We start from the raw sequence: 24,127 nt of genomic DNA on the forward strand, positions 1-24,127 counted from the left end.
CTGAGCTGGGTTGTGGTCTTCTCTCTTTCCTTGGGAATTTTCTTTTGTCCTTTGAAGTTCTCTCCCTTTTTGTGCAGGCTATTTAAAGAGATGGAACAGGCTGGTCTGAACTGGGGTTCTGTCCTTCAGGTTTATCTTTTAAAACTCCAATCCCTTTTAAACAGTTCATTCCCAACTCCAAACAATTTAAAAGTGAAGCCGGAAACATCAAGTCCACCTTCTGACATGTCACTTCTCTGCACACATTTCCTCCAGTTACCAGGTGTTTTTGTTCTATTTTTATCTTGAGTCATGTGACAACCAGTAAATGTTGTTGTCAAACAGTCCTTTCAGTGTCCTCTTGATGACCTTCTTGAAAAAAACTGGTCCAACATTTCTTCAGTTTGACAATGAATTCCTCAAAAAATATATTTAACAAAAACAGAAGCACTTTCATAACACTGCCACCCTTGGAGGATTAAAATGCCATTTTTAAATGCGTTTCATTACAAAGTGTGGCGAAAATAGCTGAAAAATTTGAAAACACATTTTCACACTCATACTCATTCACTATTTTCTTGTAGCTAATACAGTTCTGCTTTGTACCATCTTTGCACTCAGATAACTCAAAGCAAAGTTAGCTTCTAGATAAAGCAGCTGCAATCATATTATTTTGTCCCGCAATGTGGATAATCATTAAGTGATAGGGCTGTAATAGTAAACTCCATCGGAATAGTCTGGTATTCTGATTTTTGAATTTTTCCACAAAGTTTATCACCAAATCAGCTGACTGTAATCTTCCAAACAGAGCCCCCCAGTTGTTCTAAGTGGTCCTTCCAAGTGGAACTGTAGACCATCACATCATCAAGGTAAACCACACAGTTAGGAACATTGGCTACCACTTGGTTCACTAGTGTTTGAAAAGTGGCTGGGACATCCCCTAGCCTGAATGGCATCACTCGGCACTGGAAAAGACTGCCCGGTGTGACAAAGGCCAATATTTCTTTAGCTCAGGGTGTTAAAGGAACTTGCCAGTATCCCTTTAACAAACCTATTTTTGTAAGAAACATGGCACTGCCCACTCTGTCAATACAGTCTTCCAAGTGAGGAACTGGGTAGGAGTCTGCCTTTGTGACTGCATTAACTTTTCTGTTGTCTATACAGAGTCTAGTTGACCCATCAGGTTTAGGCACTTATATTACTGGTGAACTCCAGCTGCTTGACTGGGTTCAATTAGGTGGTTTTCCAGCATGTATTGGATTTCTGCTTTTACCTGGGCCGGTTTCTCTGGACTTAAGCAATAAGGATGCTGTTTAATAGGAATGGATTGCCCTACATCCACATCATGTGTGGCTAAGGTTGTACATCCTGGCTTATCCCTACAGACTCCTTTAAATGCTGTGAGTAACCTTGTTCGGTCTTCTCATTGTTCTGCATCTAATTATAAAAGCATAGTGTTCAATCTCCATAACAATTCAGGAATAGCTAACCGGATAGTTGGAGGTTTATTTTAAGAATTGTCTAGGCCTCCTTCTGCCTCATCCTCACTATCCCTTTCATCCTTCACTGCCCCTACTACCTGCCATAGCTGTTCTTGCTTATCCTCCTCCCGGTGATGATATTGTTTCAACAGATTGATTGAAACAGCCGATTCTTTTTCCGGTGATCTGAGGTGTCAATCAAATAATTTACCAATTCTCTTGACCATCTGATACGGACCACTGAACCGTGCTTTCAGCGGTTCACCGTGTAAAGGCAGTAATACTAACACCTCATCTCCTGGTTGAAATGTTCGGGTCTTGGCATGCTTGTCTGAACATTTCTGCATGTTTGTTTGGGAAGCTTAAAGGTGTTCCCGAGCTACTTTGCAGGCTCTCGTGAGCTGTTCCCAGAACACGGATACATAATCTAGCACAGAAGATTCGTCCCTCTGTTCTAAAAACCTTTCTTTAATTAGTTTTAGAGGGCCTCTAATCTCATGTCTATAAACTTAATCAAAAGGACTAAAACCGGTCGACTCATTAGGTGAATCCCTAGTGGTAAACAAAGGAAATTCTAGCCCTTTATCCCAGTCGTGGGGATATTCATGACAGTATGCCCTGATCATCATTTTAAGGGTCTGATGGTACCTTTCTAAAGCCCCTTGTGTCTGTGGGTGGTATGCTGAGGACTTTAACTGTGTTATACCCAAATTACCCATAACTTCCTGAAAAATTTGAGACCTAAAATTGGAACCTTGATCTGACTGAATCTTAATCGGTCATCCACAACTCGTGAAGATCTGGGTTAACTTCTCTATCACTACCTTAGCAGAAATTGGTCTCGAGGGAATGGCTTCTGGCAACTGAGTAGCCATATTCACGATAGTGAGTATATATTGGTGTCCTGCTCTTGTTTTCGGTAAAGGTCCTACACAGTCTACCAACACCCTGCTGAATGGTTCCCCAAAAACTGGTATGGAAATTAGAGGTGCAGGTTTTATGGCAGGTTGCGATTTTCCCACAATCTGGCACGTATGGCATGTTTTACAAAACTGCACCATGTCCTTGGAAAGACCTGGCCAGTGAAAATGTTGACTTATACGTGATTTGGTCTTCCAGATCCCAACATGTCCCGCTGTAGGAATTTCGTGTGCTATCATTAATAGTTCCCAGCAATACTTTGGCGGTATCACTATCTGATGAACTACTGTCCATTCTTCATCCGCAGGTCTATGAGGAGGTCTGCACTTCCTCATCAGAATCCCATTTTTAATATAGTATGCTTCTGGAACTCCTTTTGCCTCAGCTTCTGTCAGAGCTGATTGTGCCACTTTATTTAACTCTGGATCAGCTTGCTGAGCCATGATCAGAGAAGATTTATTAAACGTTTCCTTCAGATTATCCAAATCCCCAAAGAAAATTTCAGATATTCTACTATCTGTCTGTGATGCCAATTTTACCTCCAACAATGGAACTTATTTAGCCATTGCTCGGGTTACTACACATGAAGGAAAAATTCCCGGAACCTTTTCCTGCAACTGTTCTGTCTCCATAACTTCATGTGCTTTTTCCTTGACTACTGGAGAAGCTATTACCTTCGCTCCAGCCAAATCATTCCCCAGGAGTAGGTCAACTCTGTCTACTGGCAAACTATGGACAACTCTTACAGTTACTGTTCCAGACATTAGGTCACACTCTAGGTGCACCTGATACAAAGGTATGGTTGTAAACTCCCCGCCAATACCATTCACTAAAACCTTGGCATTCTCAGTGCGTTCTCTGGTGGAAATATAATGCCTCTCCCGAGCAAAAGAGTTTGGGTGGCTCCTGTCTCCCTAAGTATAACTATCGGTTTACCTGCTTCACTTGAGGGATAAAGAGTTACTTTTCCTTTTGACAAGAATTCCCTATAACTCTCAGGTATCTTGTTCACGTCCCTCACACTCACAGCAGTTTTTGTACTTGGCCTTGCAGCTGCAGTCAGAGCTACAGCCTGATCTGTCGTACTCTCGGTCAGGGCCCCTTCCTCTGTATTGGCTTTGTGTACCACAATAAGTCCCATGGGTTTACCCCAAAACTTCCAGCATTCTGAACGAAGATGTCCCGCCTTGTGGCACTGATAACACTTCGGCTTGCGGACCTCACTTCTATCCTCAGCACCTTCCTTTCTGGGCTGAGGAGGAGATCCCGGGGCGTTCCCAGCTGTCCCTTCCTGTCCCTGGCTACTTGCCTTCCTTTCACCCTGCAACCTTCTATCCTTCTTGAGTTTGTGGGGGTGACGGACAAAGGGTTTGGGCTTATAAATAAGCTCATAATCATCAGCGATTTCCACTGCCTATCTGGCTGTTGAAACCTTCCGGTTCTCTGCATGGGTTCTTACGAATAGAGGGAGTGAGTTTTTAAATTTTTCCAGGAGAATTAGTTCTCTAAGGTTCTCATACGTGGCCTCGACCTTTAGTGGCCGCATCCAACGACCAAAATTAATGTGCTTTACCCTCTCAAATTCTATATAAGTCTGCCCAGACAATCTCTGGAGATAGAAACACAGAAAATAGGAGTAGGAGTAGGCCATTTGGCCCTTCGAACCTGCTCTTCCATTCATTATGATCATGGCTGATCATCCAACTCAATAACCTGATCCCACTTTTGCCCCATATCCTTTGATCCCTTTTGCCCCAAGAGCTATATCTAACTCCTTCTTGAAAACATACAATGTTTTGGCCTCAACTGCTTTCTGTGGTAGCGAATTCCACAGGCTCACCACTCTCTGGGTGAAGAAATTTCTCCTCATCTCAGTCCTGAAAGCTTTACCCCGTATGCTTAGACTATGATCCCTGGTTCTGGACTCCCCCACCATCAGGAACATCCTTCCTGCATCTACCCTGTCAAGTCCTGTTAGAATTTTATAGGTTTCTATGAGATCCCCCTTCACTCTTCTGAACTCCAGCGAATATAATCCTAACCGACTCAATCTCTCTTCATACGTCAGTCCCACCATCCCAGGAATCAGTCTGGTAAACCTTCGCTGCACTTCCTCTATAGCAAGAACATCCTTCCTCAGATAAGGCCTCACCAAGGCCCTGTATAATTGCAGCAAGACATCCCTGCTCCTGTACTTGAATCCTCTCGCTATAGAACATAGAACATAGAACAGTACAGCACAGTACAGGCCCTTCGGCCCACGATGTTGTGCCGAACCTTTAACCTACTCTTGGATCAAACTACCTACATACCCTTCATACTACTATCATCCATGTACCTATAAAGGCCAACATACCATTTGCCTTTTTTACCGCCTATTGCACCTACATGCTTACCTTCAGCGACTTGTGTACAAGAAAATCCAGGTCTCATTGCATATTCCCCTCTCTCAGTTTATAACTGTTCAGATAATAATCTGCCTTCCTGTTTTTGCTACTAAAGTGGATAACCTCACATTTATCCACATTATACTGCATCTGCCATGCATTTGCCCACTCACTTAACTCGTCCAAATCACTCTGAAGCCTCTCTGCATCCTCCTCACAACTCACCCTCCCACCCAGTTTTGTGTCAACTGCAAATTTGGAGATATTACATTTAGTTCCCTCATCTAAATCATTAATATATATTGTGAATAGCTGGGGTCCTAGCACCGATCCCTGCGGTACCCCACTAGTCACGGCCTGCCATTCGGAAAAAGACCCGTTTATTCCTACTCTTTGTTTCCTGTCTGCCAACCAATTTTCTATCCATCGCAATATACTACCCCCATTCCGAAACTTCTCTCAGAAAGCTTCAGGGACTAATTCATACACAGCGAGAATAGCCTTTTTTGCCATCTCATAATCTGCAAAAGCCTCAGAAAGAATGTCATAAACTTCATGAGCTCTGCCCATCAACCTGCTTTGCATAAGCAGTTTTCAGCTTTCCATTGGCCACTTCATCTGTTTTTCTATCTTTTCAAAATAAATGAAAAATGCCTCTATGTCCCTTTCCTCAAACTTAGGGAGGGTTTGTACAAATTTAAAGAGTGCTCCACTGGGTCCTGGGCTGGAGCCAGATCTTTCCTCACCAGAACTTACACTGGAGTCAAGACCACCCCTTTGTCTTAGTTCCATCTTTTTAACTTTGAATTCTCTTCCTTCTCTTTCTCTTTGAAATGCTCTCTCTTTTTCCCTTTCCTCTTTTGCAAATTTAAGCTTCTTCATTGTCAATTTTCTTTCAAGCTCAAGTTTTTTCAGTATTTTTGCCTCCTTTTTCTGTTCAAGCTTAAGTTTTTCTATTTCCTGTTCCTGCTCAAGTTTTTTCATTTGTGCTATTACTTCAATTATGTCTGCTTTCTTAGCTCTTGGTTTTAACTCTAACACCAACAATTCGGCCAAATCCTTTAGTTTAACCTTAGTTGTTTCAAATCACTCAGGGATACATCCTCCTTCGCCAAAAAAGTCACAGCAACTGTTAAAGAGATTCCAGTAGTGTAGACTATATTACACAAGAAACCTGCTTCTTTTTTTACTTTTCCTTTTTCAATTATTATTACCCCACTTAGAATTGTACGGTTTTGGCGTTGGGTTTATCCCAGACGAACCCCCGATTATATGTTAGGACCGAGGCAGGAGAAATGCACTGTTTGTTCTAGTCCCACTTCTCCACAAGTCACAACATTTATTTAAAATTTTCCACTTACCAATAGGATCAATCATATACTCTATTTTTCCAAGAATAAAACACACCAACCAGGTTTCTTGAATAAACAACAAAATTATCAGTTTATTAAAAACAAGTCTTAGCCAGTAATGAAGTCAAGCATAAACACACAGATTGAAATATTACAGTTCCCTTTTTACCTGAGCCACTCACACTCTCTCACACACACACACACACACACACACACACACACACACACACACACACACCGGTTTAGAGTTCAGTTACAGACAAAAAAAAACACTTGGGCTGAAAACTTGCTCATTCTTGAAGAAACAGCAGATGAGATATGTTGTGTTCCAAAACTGTCATACAGTCTGGCCTCTGAGTACACATAGATGGGTCACTGGGATCTTTTAGCACAGTTCTTTTCAGGCAGTGTCGAGAATTAATTTAACAGGCTTTTCTTCAAAGACAGGAGATGAGATGAGTTGACACAGTGGACTTCTCAAGGTCTTTTAGAGAGGTGCTGGAAAGCTGAGCTGGGTTGTGGTCTTCTTTCTTTCCTTGGGAATTCTCTTCTCTCCTTGGAAGTTCTCTCCTTTTTTATGCAGGCTATTTAAAGAGATGGAACAGGCTGATTTAAACAGTTCATTCTCAACTCCAAACAATTCAAAAGTGAAGCCAGGAACAGAAATCCCACCTCTGACCTGTCACTTCTTCGCACACTTTTTTCCAGTTACCAGGGTTTCTGTCCTATTTTTAATTTGAGTCATGTGACAACCAGTAAATGTTGTTGTCAAACAAGTCCTTTCAGCGTCCTCTTGATGACCCTCTTGAAAAAAAACTGGTCCAACATTTCTTCAGTTTGATTGTGAATTCCTCAAAAAATATATTTAACAAAAACAGAAGCACTTTCATAACAATATCCACAGTAGATCTGCCGCATGGAAACCGCACTGCGCTTCCAGGTACACTTGGTCTGCAAGATAATTGAACCTTTTAATTATGACCCAAGCAAAGACCTTCTCCGTGACATGAAGGAGTGAGATGCCCCTATAGTTGTTGCAGTCTCCTCTGTCACACCTTTGTTTTTGTATAGTGTGATGATTTTATCATCATCCATCTCCTGTGGAACAGAGCCTACTATCCAGCAGAGGAGGGGTCTAACCAGAGTTTTATATAACTGTAATATAACACTCGCCCCTTTGAAAGCCAACCCTTTTGAGATAAAAAGCTAACATTTCATTAGCCTTTCTAATTATTTTTTTGTATCTGTCCACTAGTTTATAGTGATTTCTGTACCTGGATCCCTAAATCTCACTGCTCACCCACAGTTCCTAACTTCTCACCATTTAGAAAATACTCTGATCTAACTTGTGGATGGCCTCACATTTTCCCACATTGAATTCTATTAATATACTTTTACAACTCTTTGCCCCCATCTATAGTAATTATTGCACCACCTAGCTTAGTGTTGTCAGCAAACTTAGAGTCATTTACGGCACAGAGACCATTCGGCCCATTGAGTCCATGCTGGCTCTCTGCAGAGCAATCCAATCAGTCCCATTCCCCTGCTCGATCCTCATTGCCCTGCAAGTTTATTTCCTTCAAGTGCCCATCCAATTTTCTTTTGAAATCATTGATTGTCTCCGTTTCCACCACCCTCGTGGGCAGTGAGTTCCAGGTCATTACCACTTGCTGCGTAAACACGTTCTTCCTCATATTCCTCTGCACCTCTTGCACGAAACCTTCAATCAGTGTCCCCTAATCCTTGTACCATTAGTTAATGGGAACAGTTTTTCCTTGTCTAACTTATCTAAACCTGACATAATCTTGTACATTTCTATTAAATCTCCCTTCAATCTCCTTTACTCTAAAGAGAACAAACCCAGCTTCTCCAACCAACCTAGTAACTAAAATCCCTCATCCCTGGAACCACTCTGGTAAATCTCCTCTGCACCCTCCCAAGGGCCCTCACGTCCTTCCTAAAGTGTGGTGACCAGAACTGGATGCTGTACTCCAGTTGGGGCCTAATGAGAACTTTCTAAAGATTCAGCAGACCTTCCCTGCTTTTGTACTCAATGCCTCTATTTATGAATCCCAAGATCCCATATGCTTTGCTAACCACTCTCTCAATATATCCTGCCACCTTCAAAGACCGATGCACATGCATCCCCAGGTCCCTCTGTCCCTGTACACTCTTTAGAAGTGTGCCATTAAGTAGAGGTCCCAGCACTGACCCTTGGTGTCTACCATCTTCCAGTCTGAAAAACAACCATTTACCACGACTCGCAATTTTCTGTCCTTAAGCCAATTTTTTTTATCCAATTGGACACTGACCCTCCTATTCCATGAGCCTCAATTTTGTTAACCAGCTTTTTATGTGGTAACTTATCAAACGCATTCTTAAAATCCATATAAACAACATCCACTGCATTCCCATCTTCAATCTTCTCCGTAACCTCATCAAAAAATTCAATTAGATTAGTCAAGCATGATCTGCCTCTTACAAATCCATGCTGGCTCTCCTTAATTGTGCAGTGGTTAGCACCGCAGCCTCACAGCTCCAGTGACCCAGGTTCAATTCTGGGTACTGCCTGTGCGGAGTTTGCAAGTTCTCCCTGTGACTGTGTGGGTTTCCGCCGGGTGCTCCAGTTTCCTCCCACAGCCAAAGACTTGCAGGTTGATAGGTAAATTGGCCATTGTAAATTGCCCCTAGTGTGGGTAGGTGGTAGGAGAATGGTGGGGATGTGGTAGGGAATACAGGGTTAATGTAGGATTAGTATAAATGGGTGGTTGTTGGTCGGTACCGACTCAAAGGGTCGAAGGGCCTGTTTCAGTGCTGTATCTAAATAAAATGACAAAATTAACTCAAAACTCTCCAATGTGTGATGATTTTTTTCCCTGACCCTTACCCATCACTGATGTTAAACTAACTGCTCTGTAGTTGCTAGGACTGTCCTTACATCCTTTCTTGAATAAGGGTGTCATATTGGCCACATGGAGAGAGAGGCAGAGAGGTGTAGGGAGGGCATTCCAGAGCTTAGGGCCTAGGCAACGGAAGGTGGAGCGATTAAAATTGCGGATGCACAAGAGGCCAGAATTAGAGGAAAGAGTTTCCTCTATCTACCTTATCTAATCATTTTAAATCCCTTGATCAGATCAAGGGAACACAAGCCAAGTCTATTCAAACAGCCCCAATTCTCACCCCAAGGCATCATTCACATCACCATTTGTGTGTGTGCAGTCAGTGTCCTCCCTTTTATCATTAGACCGTTTGCTCTCTCTATGTTCATGTTGAATATGTCTTAAAGGAATCTGGAATACCGTAATTTACTGGGGTGGGGGAGGGGTTGGTGACAGGATATGAGATCGACTCCAGAGAGATTGGTTGACCAAACTGGATTGATAACAGAAATAGAAACAGATATTTCTGTAAATACTCAGAAGGTCTGGAAGCATCAGTGGAGAGCGAAATATTTCAGGTCAATTACCTTTCGTCAGAACTGCAAAAAGTTAGAGGTGGAATAGGCTTTAACCAAGTACAGAGGTAGGAGGAAGTGAGGGGAGGGGGAGAGAGGGGAATGGGAGTGGGGTACGGGGGGAGGAGTGAGGAGACAGAGAGGAAAGGGGTGGGGGGGAGAGAGTGGAGTGACAGGGGGAGAGAGGGGAGGGGGAGTGAGGAGAGAGGAAAGGGGTGGGGGGGAGAGAATGGAGTGGGAGGGGGAGAGAGGGGTGTGGGAGGGGGAAGAGTAGGGGAGGGGGAGTGGGGGGGATTGAAGGGAAAGAGAAGGGGAGGGGGAGAGAAAAGGGAGGGAACAGAGAGGGAAGGAAAGAAAAAACGGGATGATCTGTGATAGGGTCGAAGGCAGGAGAGATTAAATGACAAAAGGGATGATGATACAAGGCCAAAGGAGATGGTAATGGAACAAGTAAAGAAACAAAAGGTGTGTCTAGAGGAGGAATGAATGGAAAAGCAGAATCATCACCAACAGCTTCTGCTCGAACACTATAATAAACACAAAAAGAAAGGGGAGAAATGGAGGCAGAGGTTACAGTCTGAAATTGTTGAACTCAATGTTGAGTCTGGAAGGCTGTAAAATGCCGAATCAAATGCTGCCAGAACTGCTGAGTATTTCCAGAATCTTCTGTTTTTATTTCAGATTTCCAGTATCCGCAGTATTTTGCTTTTGTTTCAGGGTTGAGAACAGCGTTGGTGACATCTTCACACAATCCTCAGAACCAACGTGAAAGGAACAACAAATACACTTTGATAAAGTGCCTTTAACACACAAAACCATCCCAGGTGCTTCACTGGAGTACAATCAGATCAAAATAGACGGCAAGTCAGGAAAGGAGATGCGAGGAGTGGTGACCACAATCCTCATTAGTAACATCATGATATACTGCAACTGTTATTTGGGCTGCACAAACAATATTTGGATCTCTCTGTTCATACCATAGAGCAAATTAAACTCTTCCACTGCCAATGGCCATTTCTGGAATGGATCTGCTGAGATTGGGAACTCACCCTGTGGGTAAACAGGAATTTGAAGTATGCCCCCTCTCCAAAGCTTGATGTGCCACACAGTTTATATCTGACACATTTTAACAGAACTAGCTGATGTCCTATGGAATATCAGAGCTCTGGAGTTACATTCCACTCCTGGGATGGAGCTTTGTTCAACCTGGCTAGCAGACCTTTCTGAGATGTGATAGGTTGTTGCAGTTCTGGCAGCATGATGAGTGTAAAGACTTAGAGATGAGAGAAAGTGAGTCTTGCAGTTACATAGCCAAGAAGCCACATGGATATAAATAGGCACACCTTGAGGTCATTTAGAGACTAATTGCTAGAAAACGTTTGTGTAGATTGGCAGCTACTTATAAATCCCTAGTTGCTGATTTTGGTGGAAAGCAGGTTAACAAGATCAGAAAAACTAGCAGAAAATGACTGGTTTTCCCTCTGCTTTTTGAAGTGTGAGAGATGGACAAGAGGCAAGGCTTTTGTATATATACATTTTAACTACTTCAGTCCGTGTCACCACAAATAATGGACTTCTATCCCACGGTACTAACCTGGAGCTGATCCCTCAAGAACATGTCCGATGAAATATTGCTGGTCAAAGGTGGGTCTGTTATCATTCTGGTCGATAACAATGATCTCCAGATCTGTGGGATCTTCTAGCGGTGTTCCAGTTTCATCGACAGCGTAGGCTTTGATCTGTGTAAAACAAACCCAGACAGTTACTTCAGGTTTTTTGGACCTGTTCAGACTCTGCTCACTCTCTCGGTTTTCCTACCTTATAACTACTCTTCTCCTCACGGTCCAGTACTGTGGTCAGGAAGACAAGTCCTGTGTCAGGGTCAATGGTGAAGATTCCTTTTGGCTCTTCATCTACCCCAGGTCCTTTAATGCTGTAGATCACCTTGCTGGGAAGCTTGTCTGATTTAATCTGTTGACAAAATGAATAAAATTTATCTGCAGCCTCAATCTGCTTTTATTTTCCCTGTCCCATTTTCTGTGCATGTGTCTCAGTTCCGTTCTCCTCCCTTCTATTAAGGTGACTCTGTAAACGTCGTCAGACAATTGCTAGTAACAAAGGGCACTGAGCCCCACCTTGACCTCCCTGTCCTCCTTTCAAACCCAACCCCCTCATCAAGATTCAGGACCCTCTCCTAACATCACCTTCGTTTGCTTGGATGACGAATTTTCCTTACATCTCTGTGAAGCACATTGGGACATTTTTCCATGTTTAAGGTGCTATATAAATGCAGCACTCAGCACTGAGCCAGCAACAGTGCAACACTCCCTCAGTACTGACACTCCTACCATGCAACACTCCCCAGGTACTGACCCTCCGACAGTGCAACACTCCCTCAGCACTGACCCTCCGACAGTGCAGCACTCCCTAGGTACTGACCCTCCTACAGTGCAGCACTCCCTCAGTACTGACCCTCCGACAGTGCAGCGCTCACTCAGTACTGACCCTCCGACAGCGCGGCGCTCCCTCAGTACTGACCGTCCAACAGTGCAGCACCCTCTCAGTACTGACCCTCTGACAGTGCAGCACCCTCTCAGTACTGACCCTCCGACAGTGCAGCACTCCCTCAGTACTGACCCTCCGACAGTGCAGCACTCCCTCAGTACTGACCCTCCGACAGTGCAGCACTCCCTCAGTACTGACCCTCCGACAGTGCAGCACTCCCACAGTACTGACCCTTTGACAGTGCAGCGCTCCCTCAGTACTGACCCTCCGACAGTGCAGCACTCCCTCAGTACTGACCCTCCGACAGCGCGGCGTTCCCTCAGTACTGACCGTCCAACAGTGCAGCACCCTCTCAGTACTGACCCTCCGACAGTGCAGCACTCCCACAGTACTGACCCTTTGACAGTGCAGCGCTCCCTCAGTACTGACCCTCCGACAGTGCAGCGCTTCCTCAGTACTGACCCTCCGACAGTGCAGCGCTCCCTCAGTACTGACCCTCCGACAGCGCAGCGTTCCCTCAGTACTGACCGTCCAACAGTGCAGCACCCTCTCAGCACTGACCCTTTGACAATGCAGCACTCCCTCAGCACTGACCCTTTGACAGTGCAGCACTCCCTCAGTACTGAAATGAGACTTTGAGCTAAGATGAATGAGAAATTCATTTTTTTTGCTGCTATTTGTTGAAAGTACTGTGTACTGAGCAATGTTGACATGGGGAGTCGATGCCCACTGAGCTCGGTACTCACATTCGTACAGTGACTAATGATGTTCCTGTACCTGAACTAGCTGGAATGGGATCCTCCTGCTATTTTCGGAGACAGCAATGGGAGGTATGACCCAGGCTCTTTTAACTCTCGTTAACCCTTCTGTTGCTGGCTGTAGTCTCCATGGATACAGAACTGGGACACTCTCTGACTGTAGTGACTGAGCTGTCACTGTGCTGCAAATCTAGGAAGAAAAACCATAAAAAACATAAATATTGACATATTCGGCTGTTTCCTGCTGATTGTAACAGAGACTTTGCTACCAACACTTGCCCTTTCACTCAATGTTACAAAGTATAGAAACAGCATTTTTAATAACCAAACTTCAAACATTACTCTCAGAAACTGTGTAGCCTTACTGGAGCTGGTGAATAGACTGTACCAGAGCTGACTGTCACACTCATGGAGGGAACGGTGATGAAATATGAAATGAACTGGAGGAATTATGAAATAAAAGTCAACTGTTGAACTGAACTACAAAAAAATGGACAGATTTGTGCTACAGGAAATATGGAGTAGAGGTTAGGTAACCTCTCCTGTACTGTCAATAAACATGTTTGTGTGTTGAAGATGAAACCCATTATCCATGTGTTATAACCAAGGCGGGAGAAATGCACTGTTAATTCAGTCCCACTTCTCCACAAGTCACAGCACATCAATAAATTTTCCCACCTACCAAAGAATAGCCAATTAGGAACTTGGAGTGGGAGGGGAAAGATCCAGTTGTCGTGGTCCACGTAGGTACTGACGATATAGTTAGAATGAGGTTAGAGGTTCTGCGGAGGGAGTATGAGCAGCTGGGGGAAAATTAAAAAGCAGAACCAAAAAGGTAATAATCTCCAGATTACTATCTGAGCCACAAGCTAATTGGCAAAGAGTCAATTAGATTAAAGAGGTAAATGCGTGGCTCAAAGATTGGTGTGGGAGAAATGGGTTCGAATTCGTGGGACATTGGCACCAGTACTGGGGAAGGAGGGAGCTGTTCCGATGGGACGGGCTGCACCTGAATCATGCTGGGACCAGAGTCCTGGCAAATCGTGTAACTAGGGCTGTAGATAGGGCTTTAAACTAAATAGTGGGGGAGAGGGTTCAGTTGCATGGAAAAACAGCAAGTTAAAAGGAGAAGTTAGGAGTGCAGGTTAGCGATGAGGCTGATTGTTACCAGAAAATAAAAGGACGGGACAGAATGTGTGAACATCATATTGCACCAAGGAATCGTACAAGAGTAGGGAAATTTAATAATAGAACAAACTTAAAGGCTTTGTATCTGAATGCACAAAGCATTCGGAATAAAATTAATGAGTTAACAGCAAATAGAGATGAATAGAGAGAGTCAGGGAGGGTCGGGAAGGGAGAGTCGAGGGAGGGTCGGGAAGGGAGAGTCGAGGGAGGGTCGGGAAGGGAGAGTCGGGGGAGGGTTGGGGAGGGTGAGTCAGGGGAGGCAGTGTCGGGGGAAGGAGGGTCGGGGAGAGAGAGTCAGGGAGGGAGGGTCAGGGAGGGGGTATCGGGGAGGGGGTATCTGGGAAAGGGTATCTGGGGGGGGGTATCTGGGAGGGGGTATCGGGGAGGGGGTATCGGGGATGTTAAGGGTGGCCAGTGAGACTCAAGAGCTTGAAACGAAGAACCAGGAGGCAAGTGTTTGGAATTAAATGGAACATTCCTCATTCTCCATGGGATCAGTGGGAAGCTGTTGGGGGAGGGGTTGGTGACAAGCAGCAGCTGAAAGAATGACAGGTGTTACTGAGCAATATATTCTTAGAGTTTTCCCAAAAGTCCAAGCAATCTCTTTAAATGACGCAAATGTGTTACAGTTTATTAACGCAACACACACTGCCTGCCTATCAATTATTAATATTTAAATTCTGAACGGCTCCTTTTCCAACCTGTGCAGTTTTGCCAACTTTTCTTAAAATAAATGCCAGTAAACAATCCCATAGTGTTCCCATCTGTGTATCACAGAGCTGAATTATCAACACATTCATTCAAATTAATAATTTCCAAGAGACTGGAATTGAGATGGGCAGAGGAGAAAGAGACAAAGAGAGAGAGAGGGGGAGAGAGGGAAAGAGTGAAAGAGAGTGGGGGGAGAGAGTGAGAGAGAGAGGGAGGGGGGAGAGAGTGAGGGGGGGAGAGAGAGAGAGAGAGGGGGAAGAGAGTGAGAGAGAGAGGGAAGAGAGAGAGAGAGGGAGGGGGGAGAGAGTGAGGGGGGGGGGAGAGAGTGAGAGGGGGGGGAGAGAGTGAGAGAGAGAGGGAGGAGAGAGTGAGAGAGAGAGGGAGGAGAGAGTGAGAGAGAGAGGGGGGAGAGTGAGAGAGAGGGGCGGGAGAGAGTGAGAGAGAGAGGGAGGGGGGAGAGAGTGAAAGGGGGGAGAGAGTGAGAGAGAGGGGGGGGAGAGAGAGAGAGGGAGGGGGGAGGGAGTGAGAGAGAGAGGGAGGGGGGAGGGAGTGAGAGAGAGAGGGAGGGGGGAGAGAGTGAGGGGGGAGAGAGTGAGGGGGGGGAGAGAGTGAGAGAGAGAGGGAGGGGGGAGAGAGTGAGGGGGGGGAGAGAGAGAGGGGGGAGAGAGAGAGGGGGGAGAGAGTGAGAGAGCGGGGGGGGGGTGAGAGAGAGAGGGGGGGGAGGGAGTGAGAGAGAGAGGGAGGGGGGAGAGAGTGAGAGAGAGAGGGGGGGGAGAGAGTGAGGGGGGAGAGAGAGAGGGGAGAGAGAGAGAGGGGGAGAGAGTGAGAGCGGGGGGGAGAGAGTGAGAGAGAGAGGGAGGGGGGGAGGGAGTGAGAGAGAGAGGGAGGGGGGAAGAGAGTGAGAGGGGGGGAGAGAGAGAGAGAGAGAGAGGGGGGAGAGAGTGAGAGAGAGAGGGAGGGGGGAGAGAGTGAGGGGGGGGAGAGAGAGAGAGAGAGAGAGAGAGGGGGGGAGAGAGTGAGAAAGAGAGGGGGGAGAGTGAGAGAGAGAGGGGGGAGAGAGTGAGAGAGAGAGGGGGGAGAGAGTGAGAGAGAGAGGGGGGAGAGAGTGAGAGAGAGAGGGGGGAGAGAGTGAGAGAGAGAGGGGGGAGAGAGTGAGAGAGAGAGGGGGAGAGAGTGAGAGAGAGAGGGGGGAGAGAGTGAGAGGGGGGAGAGAGAGAGAGAGGGGGGGAGAGAGAGAGAGAGAGGGGGGAGAGAGTGAGAGAGAGGGAGGGGGGAGAGAGTGAGGGGGGGGGAGAGAGAGAAAGAGGGGGAGGAGAGAGAGAGAGAGAGGGGGAGAGAGTGAGAGAGAGAGGGGGGAGAGTGAGAGGGGGGAGAGAGAGAGAAAGAGGGGGGAGTGAGTGAGAGAGAGAGGGGGGAGAGAGTGAGAGAGAGGGGGGAGAGAGTGAGAGAGAGTGGGTGGAGAGAGTGAGAGAGAGAGGGGGGAGAGAGTGAGAGAGAGAGGGGGGAGAGAGTGAGAGAGAGGGGGGGAGAGTGAGAGAGAGAGGGGGAGAGAGTGAGAGAGAGAGGGGGGAGAGAGTGAGAGAGAGAGGAGAGAGAGAGGGGGGAGAGAGTGAGAGAGGGGGGGGAGAGAGAGCGAGAGATAGAGGGGGGGAGAGAGTGAGAGAGAGGGGGAGAGAGTGAGAGAGAGAGGGAGGGGGGAGAGAGTGAGGGGGGGAGAGAGAGAGAGAGAGGGGAGAGTGAGAGAGAGAGAGGGAGGGGGGAGAGAGTGAGAGGGGGGGAGAGGGTGAGAGAGAGAGGGGGGAGAGAGTGAGAGAGAGAGGGGGAGAGAGTGAGAGAGAGAGGGAGGAGAGAGTGAGAGAGAGAGGGGGGAGAGAGTGAGAGAGAGGGGGAGAGAGTGAGGGGGGGTAGAGAGAGAGAGAGAGGGGGGAGAGAGTGAGAGAGAGAGGGAGGGGGGAGAGAGTGAGGGGGGGAGAGAGAGAGAAAGGGGGGGGAGAGAGAGAGAGAGGGGGAGAGAGTGAGAGAGAGAGGGGGGAGAGAGTGAGAGGAGGGGGAGAGAGAGAGAAAGAGGGGGGAGAGAGTGAGAGAGAGAGGGGGGAGAGAGTGAGAGAGAGAGGGGGGAGAGAGTGAGAGAGAGAGGGTGGAGAGAGTGAGAGAGAGAGGGGGGAGAGAGTGAGAGAGAGGGGGGGAGAGAGTGAGAGAGAGAGGGGGGAGAGAGTGAGAGAGAGAGGGGGAGTGAGAGAGAGAGGGGGAGTGAGAGAGAGAGGAGAGAGAGAGGGGGGAGAGAGTGAGAGAAGGGGGGGAGAGAGTGAGAGAGAGAGGGGGGGAGAGAGTGAGAGAGAGGGGGAAGAGAGTGAGAGAGGTAGGGAGGGGGGAGAGAGGGAGTGAGAGAGAGGGAGAGGGGGGGAGACTGAGAGTGAGAGAGAGAGGGACATCCGAACATACAAATTAGCAGCAGGAGTAGGCCACTCAGCCCCTCGAGCCTGCTCTGCCATTCAACAAGAGCACGGCTGATCTGATTGTAACCTCAACTCCATATTCCCACCTACCCCCAATAACCTTTCACCCCCTTGCTTATCAGGAATCTATCCATCTCTGTCTTAAAAATATTCAAAGACTCTGCTTCCATTGCCTTTTGAGGAAGAGAATTCCAAAGACTCACAACCCTCTGAGAGAAAAAACTTCTCATCTCTGTCTTAAATGGGCGACCCCTTATTTTTAAACAGTGACCCCTAGTTCTAGATTCTCCCACAAGGGGAAACATCCTTTCCACATCCATCCTGTCAAGACCCCTCAGGATCTTATATGTTTCAATCAAGTCACCTCTTACTCTTCTAAACTCCAGCAGAGACAAGCCTAACCTGTCCAATCTTTCCTCATAAGACAGCTCGCCCATTCCAGGTGTTAGTCTAGTAAACCTTCTCTGAACTGCTTCCAAAGTATTTACATCCTTCCTTAAATAAGGAGACCAGTACTGTACACAGTATTGGAGAGTGAGAGAGAGAGTGGGAGAGGGTGAGAATGAGGAGAGGGAGAGTGAGAGAGAGGGAACAATGTCCTTGACCTTAGTGTACAGGGCACAATTTCAAAGTTTGCAGATGATACGAAACTTGGAAACATTGTGAACTGTGAGGAGGATAATGTAGATCTTCAAAAGGACAGAGACAAGTTGGTGGAATGGGCAGACAGGTGGCAGATGAAGTTCAGTGCAGAGAAATGTGAAGTGATTCATTTTGGTAGGAAGAACATGGAGAGACAATATAAAATAAAGGGTACAATTCTAAAGGGGGTGCAGGAGCAGAGGGACCTGGGTGTATATGTGCATCAGTCATTGAAGGTGGCAGGACAGGTTGAGAGAGCGGTTAATAAAACAAACAGTATCCTGGGTTTTATTAATAGAGGCATAGAGTACAAGAGCAAGGAAGTTATGTTGAACTTGTATTCAGAAAGTAAGGAGGCATGGGATACAGGGAAAGTTGGCTGTCTGGATGCAGAATTGGCTGGCCCATAGAAGTCAGAGGGTGGTAGTAGATGGAAAGTATTCAGCATGGAGCTCGGTGACCAGTGGTGTTCCGCAGGGATCTGTTCTGGGACCTCTGCTCTTTGTGATTTTTATAAATGACTTGGATGAGGAAGTGGAAGGCTGGGTTAGCAAGTTTGCCGATGACACGAAGGTTGCTGGAGTTGTGGATAGTGTGGAGGGCTGTTGTAGGTTGCAACAGGACATTGACAGGATGCAGAGCTGGGCTGAGAAGTGGCAGATGGAGTTCAACCTGGAAAAGTGTGAAGTGATTCATTTTGGAAGGTCGAATTTGAATGCAGAATACAGGCTTAAAGACAGGATTCTTGGCAGTGTGGAGGAACAGAGGGATCTTGGGGTCCATGTCCATAGATCGCTCAAAGTTGCCACCCAAGTTGATAGGGTTGTTAAGAAGGCGTATGGGGTGTTGGCTTTCATTAACAGGGGGATTGAGTTTAAGAGCCGCGAGGTTATGCTGCAGCTCTATAAGGCCCTGGTTCGACCACACTTGGAATATTGTGTTCAGTTCTGGTCACCTCATTATAGGAAGGATGTGGAAGCTTTAGAGAGGGTGCAGAGGAGATTTACCAGGATGCTGCCTGGACTGGAGGGCATGTCCTACGAAGAAAGGTTGAGGGAGCTAGGGCTTTTCTCATTGGAGCGAAGAAGGATGAGAGGTGACTTGAAAGAGGGGTACAGGATGATGAGAGGCATAGATAGAGTGGATAGCCAGAGACTTTTTCCCAGGACGGAAAGGGCTATCACCAGGGGGCATAATTTTAAGGTGATTGGAGGAAGGTTTAGGGGAGATGTCAGAGGTAGGTTCTTTACACAGAGAGTGCTGGGTGCGTGGAATGCACTGCCAGCGGTGGTAGTAGAAGCAGATACATTAGGGACATTTAAGCGACTCTTGGATAGGTACATGGATGATAGTAGAATGAAAGGTATGTAGGTAGTTTGAGCCTAGAGTAGGTTAAAGGGTCGGCACAACATCGTGGGCCGAAGGGCCTGTACTGTGCTGTATTGTTCTATGTTCTATGTTGTCTAAGACACTAGTTTGGCCTCAGCTGGTGTATTGCGTCCAGTTCTGGGCCCCGCACTTTAGGAAAGACGTGAGGACATTGGAGAGAGTACAGAAAAGATTCACGAGAATGGTTCCAGGGTTGAGGAATTTCAGTTATGAAGATAAATTGGAGAAGTTGGGACTGTTTCCCTTGGAGAAGAGAAGGCTGAGAGGTAATTTGATAGAGGTATTCAAAATCATGAGGGGTCTGGACTGAGTAAACAGAGAGAAACTGTTCCCACTCATGAAAGGATCGAGAACGAGAGGGCACAGATTTAAAGTATTTGGTAAGAGAAGCAAAAGTAACATGAGGAAAAACGTTTTCACACAGCGAGTGGTTAAGGTCTGGAATGCACTGCCTGAGAACGTGGTGGAGGCAGATTCAATTGAAACATTCAAAAGGGAATTAGACAGTTATATGAAAAGGAAGAAAGCTGTGTTCATAGAATTAAACAGCACAGGGTCTATTCAATTAATCCCACACTCCCCTGCTCTTTCCCCACAGCCCTGCAAATTTTCCCATTTCAAGTATTTATTCAATTCCCTTTTGAAAGTTACTATTGAATCTGCTTCCACTGCCCTTCCAGGCAGCGCATTCCAGATCACAAAAACTCACTGTGTAAACAAAATTCTCATCTCCGCCTTTGGTTCTGATGACAATTATCTTCAATCTGTGTCCTCTAGTTACTGATCTTCCTGCCTCTGGAAACAGTTTCTCCTTATTTACTCTATCAAATCCCTTCATGATTTTGAACACCTCTATTAATTCACCCTTCTCTGCACTAAGAAGAACAATCCCAGCTCCTTCAGTCTCTCCACATAACTAAAGTCTCTCATCCCTGGTATCATTCTAGTAAATCTCCTCCATTCCCTCTCCAAGGCCTTGATATCCTTCCTAATGTGTGGGGCCCAGAAATGAAAATAGGAACATTGGAGCAGGAGTAGGCCATTCAGCCCATCGAGTCTCCTCCACCATTCAATAATATCATGGCTGATCATCCACTTCAATGCCTTTTTCCTACACAAACCCTTTCTGTCATTGGTATTTAGAAATCTGTCAATCTCTGCTTTAAACATACTCAGTGACTGAGCTTCCACAGCCCTCTGGGGTAGAGAATTCCAAAGATTCACAACCCTCTGAGGAAAGAAATTTCTCCTCATCTCTGTCCTCTGTCTTTTTTGCGAGGATCAGCTTGACAGAACGAGTGCGGAGCGGACTTACAGCTGAGCGGTCAATTTCAGTAAGTTACAAGTTAATCCCCTTTTGTTTCGGAGGACCAGGGGACTGCTGGGTAAGGGAAAACTATTTATTTGGGCAGTGGCAGTACCTGAGACACTACACGTGTAGTGTCTCCCACCCACCCTCCTCCTCTAACCAAAAAAAAAGAACTCTGTTGTGTTGAAAAGGTAAGCTTTTTATTTAAGAAGTTCTGTCCTTTGGATTGCTAACCTAACAAGTTTTGACTTTTTTTTTGGTTTTTCAGTAGATTTGTTGGGAATTTAGAATAGTGGGAATGGAGGTGAAGGCAGTTGTATGTTCCTCCTGCAGAATGTGGGAGGTAAGGGTCGCCAAGAGTGTCCCTGCTGACTGCATCTGCGGGAAGTGCACCCAACTCCAGCTCCTCGAGAACCGCGTTAGGGAACTGGAGCTGGAGCTGGATGAACTTCGGATCATTCGGGAGGCGGAGGGGATTATTGAGAGGAGTTATAGGGAGGCAGTCACACCTCAGGTAAAAGAAGTAGGTAGATGGGTTACTGTCAGGGGAAGGAAAGGGAACCAGCAGGCAGTGCAGGGATCCCCTGTGGCCGTTTCCCTCAACAACAGGTATACCGTTTTGGATACTGTTGGGGGGGACGACTTACCAGGGGTAAGCAATGGGGTACAGGTCTCTGGCACAGAGTCTGTCCCTGTTGCTCAGAAGGGAAAGGGGAAGAGGAGCAGAGCATTAGTCATTGGGGACTCCATAGTTAGGGGAACAGATAGGAAGTTCTGTGGGAACGAGAGAGACTCACGGTTGGTGTGTTGCCTCCCAGGTGCCAGGGTACGTGATGTCTCTGATCGTGTTTTTGGGATCCTTAAGGGGGAGGGGGAGCACCCCCAAGTCGTGGTCCACATAGGCACCAACGACATAGGTAGGAAGAGAGATGGGGATTTAAGGCAGAAATTCAGGGAGCTAGGGTGGAAGCTTAGAGCGAGAACAACCAGAGTTGTTATCTCTGGGTTGTTGCCCGTGCCACGTGCTAGCGAAGAGAGGAATAGGGAGAGAGCGGAGTTGAACACGTGGCTGCAGGGATGGTGTAGGAGGGAGGGTTTTGGTTTCCTGGATAATTGGGGCTCTTTCTGGGGTAGGTGGGACCTCTACAAACAGGATGGTCTTCACCTGAACCAGAGGGGTACCAATATCCTGGGGGGGAGATTTGTTAGTGCTCTTCGGGGGGGTTTAAACTAAATCAGCAGGGGAATGGGAACCTAAATTGTAGTTCCAGTGTACAGGATGTTGAGAGTAGTGAGGTAGGGGATAAGGTTACAGGGACGCAAGAGGGCACTGGCAAGCAAGAACTTGGTTTAAAGTGTGTCCACTTCAACGCCAGGAGCATCCGGAATAAGGTGGGTGAGCTTGCAGCATGGGTTGGTACCTGGGATCCTGATGTTGTGGCCATTTCAGAGACATGGGTAGAGCAGGGGCAGGAATGGATGTTGCAAGTTCCGGCATTTAGATGTTTCAGTAAGAACAGAGAAGATGGTAAAAGAGGGGGGGTGTGGCATTGTTAATCAAGGAAAGTATTACAGCGGCAGAAAGGACGTTTGAGGACTCGTCTACTGAGGTAGTCTGGGCCAAGGTTAGAAACAGGAGAGGAGAGGTCACCCTGTTGGGAGTTTTCTATAGACCTCCAAATAGTTCCAGAGATGTAGAGGAAAGGATAGCAAAGATGATTCTTGACAGGAGCGAGAGTAACAGGGTAGTGGTTATGGGGGACTTTAACTTTCCAAATATTGACTGGAAATACTATAGTTCGAGTACTTTAGATGGGTCTGTTTTTGTCCAGTGTGTGCAGGAGGGTTTTCTGACACAGTATGTGGACAGGCCAACCAGGGGCGATGCCACATTGGGTTTGGTATTGGGTAATGAACCCGGCCAGGTGTTCGATTTAGATGTAGGTGAGCACTTTGGCGATCGTGATCACAATTCGGTTAGGTTTACCTTAGCGATGGGCAGGGACAGGCATATACCGCAGGGCAAGAATTATAGCTGGGGGAAAGGAAATTATGACGCGATTAGGCAAGATTTAGGATGTGTAGGATGGGGACGGAAACTGCAGGGGATGGGCACAAACGAAATGTGGAGCTTATTCAAGGAGCAGCTAATGCGTGTCCTTGATAAGTATGTACCTGTCAGGCAGGGAGGAAGTTGTCGAGCGAGGGAGCCGTGGTTTACTCAAGAAGTTGAAGCGCTTGTCAAGAGGAAGAGGGCGGCTTATGTTAGGATGAGACGTGAAGGCTCAGTTAGGGCGCTTGAGAGTTACAAGCTAGCCAGGAAGGATCTAAAGGGAGGCCTAAGAAGAGCAAGGAGAGGACACGAGAAGTCATTGGCGGATAGGATCAAAGAAAACCCTAAGGCTTTCTATAGGTATATCAGGAATAAAAGAATGATAAGAGTTAGAACAGGGCCAATCAAGGATAGTAGTGGGAAGTTGTGTGCGGAATTAGAGGAGATAGGGGAAGCGTTAAATGAATATTTTTCGTCAGCATTTACAGTAGAGAAAGAAAATGTTGCCGAGGAGATTACTGAGATACAGCCTACTAGGCTAGATGGGATTGAGATTCACAAGGAGGAGGTGTTAGCAATTTTGGAAAGAGTGAAAATAGATAAGTCCCCTGGGCCAGATGGGATTTATCCTAGGATTCTCTGGGAAGCCAGGGAGGAGATTGCAGAGCCGTTGTTGTTGATCTTTATGTCGTCATTGTCGACAGGAGTAGTGCCGGAGGACTGGAGGATAGCAAATGTTGTCCCCTTGTTCAAGAAGGGGAGTAGAGACAGCCCTGGTAATTATAGACCTGTGAGCCTTACTTCGGTTGTGGGTAAAATGTTGGAAAGGGTTATAAGAGATAGGATTTATAATCATCTTGAAAAGAATAAGTTCATTTGCGATAGTCAGCACGGTTTTGTGAAAGGTAGGTCGTGCCTCACAAACCTTATTGAGTTTTTCGAGAAGGTGACCAAACAGGTGGATGAGGGTAAAGCCGTGGATGTGGTGTATATGGATTTCAGTAAGGCGTTTGATAAGGTTCCCCACGGTAGGCTATTGCAGAAAATACGGAAGTATGGGGTTGAAGGTGATTTAGAGCTTTGGATCAGAAATTGGCTAGCTGAAAGAAGACAGAGGGTGGTGGTTGATGGCAAATGTTCATCCTGGAGTTTAGTTACTAGTGGTGTACCGCAAGGTTCTGTTTTGGGGCCACTGCTGTTTGTCATTTTTATAAATGACCTGGAAGAGGGTGTAGAAGGGTGGGTTAGTAAATTTGCGGGTGACACGAAGGTCGGTGGAGTTGTGGATAGTGTCGAAGGGTGTTGTAGGGTACAGAGGGACATAGATAGGCTGCAGAGTTGGGCTGAGAGATGGCAAATGGAGTTTAATGCGGAGAATTGTGAGGTGATTCACTTTGGAAGGAGTAACAGGAATGCAGAGTACTGGGCTAATGGGAAGATTCTTGGTAGTGTAGATGAGCAGAGAGATCTTGGTGTCCAGGTACATAAATCCCTGAAAGTTGCTACCCAGGTTAATAGGGCTGTTAAGAAGGCATATGGTGT

General features: G+C 46.5%; 1 protein-coding gene across 1 annotated transcript in view; it reads right to left on the minus strand.

Moving 5' to 3' along the window:
* Window positions 1-24,127, minus strand: part of cdh15 (cadherin 15, type 1, M-cadherin (myotubule)) — a 106,837-nt gene that overhangs the window by 46,201 nt on the left and 36,509 nt on the right. The window contains exons 2-4 of the mRNA XM_068049854.1: window positions 12,857-13,027; window positions 11,393-11,545; window positions 11,169-11,313 (exon numbers count right to left, since the gene is read on the minus strand). Coding sequence (XP_067905955.1) covers window positions 11,169-11,313; window positions 11,393-11,545; window positions 12,857-13,027 — 469 coding nt within the window. The remainder of the gene's footprint in view (window positions 1-11,168; window positions 11,314-11,392; window positions 11,546-12,856; window positions 13,028-24,127) is intronic.

Source organism: Heterodontus francisci, chromosome 17, assembly GCF_036365525.1.
Source record: "Heterodontus francisci isolate sHetFra1 chromosome 17, sHetFra1.hap1, whole genome shotgun sequence".
NCBI classification, from domain to species: domain Eukaryota; kingdom Metazoa; phylum Chordata; class Chondrichthyes; order Heterodontiformes; family Heterodontidae; genus Heterodontus; species Heterodontus francisci.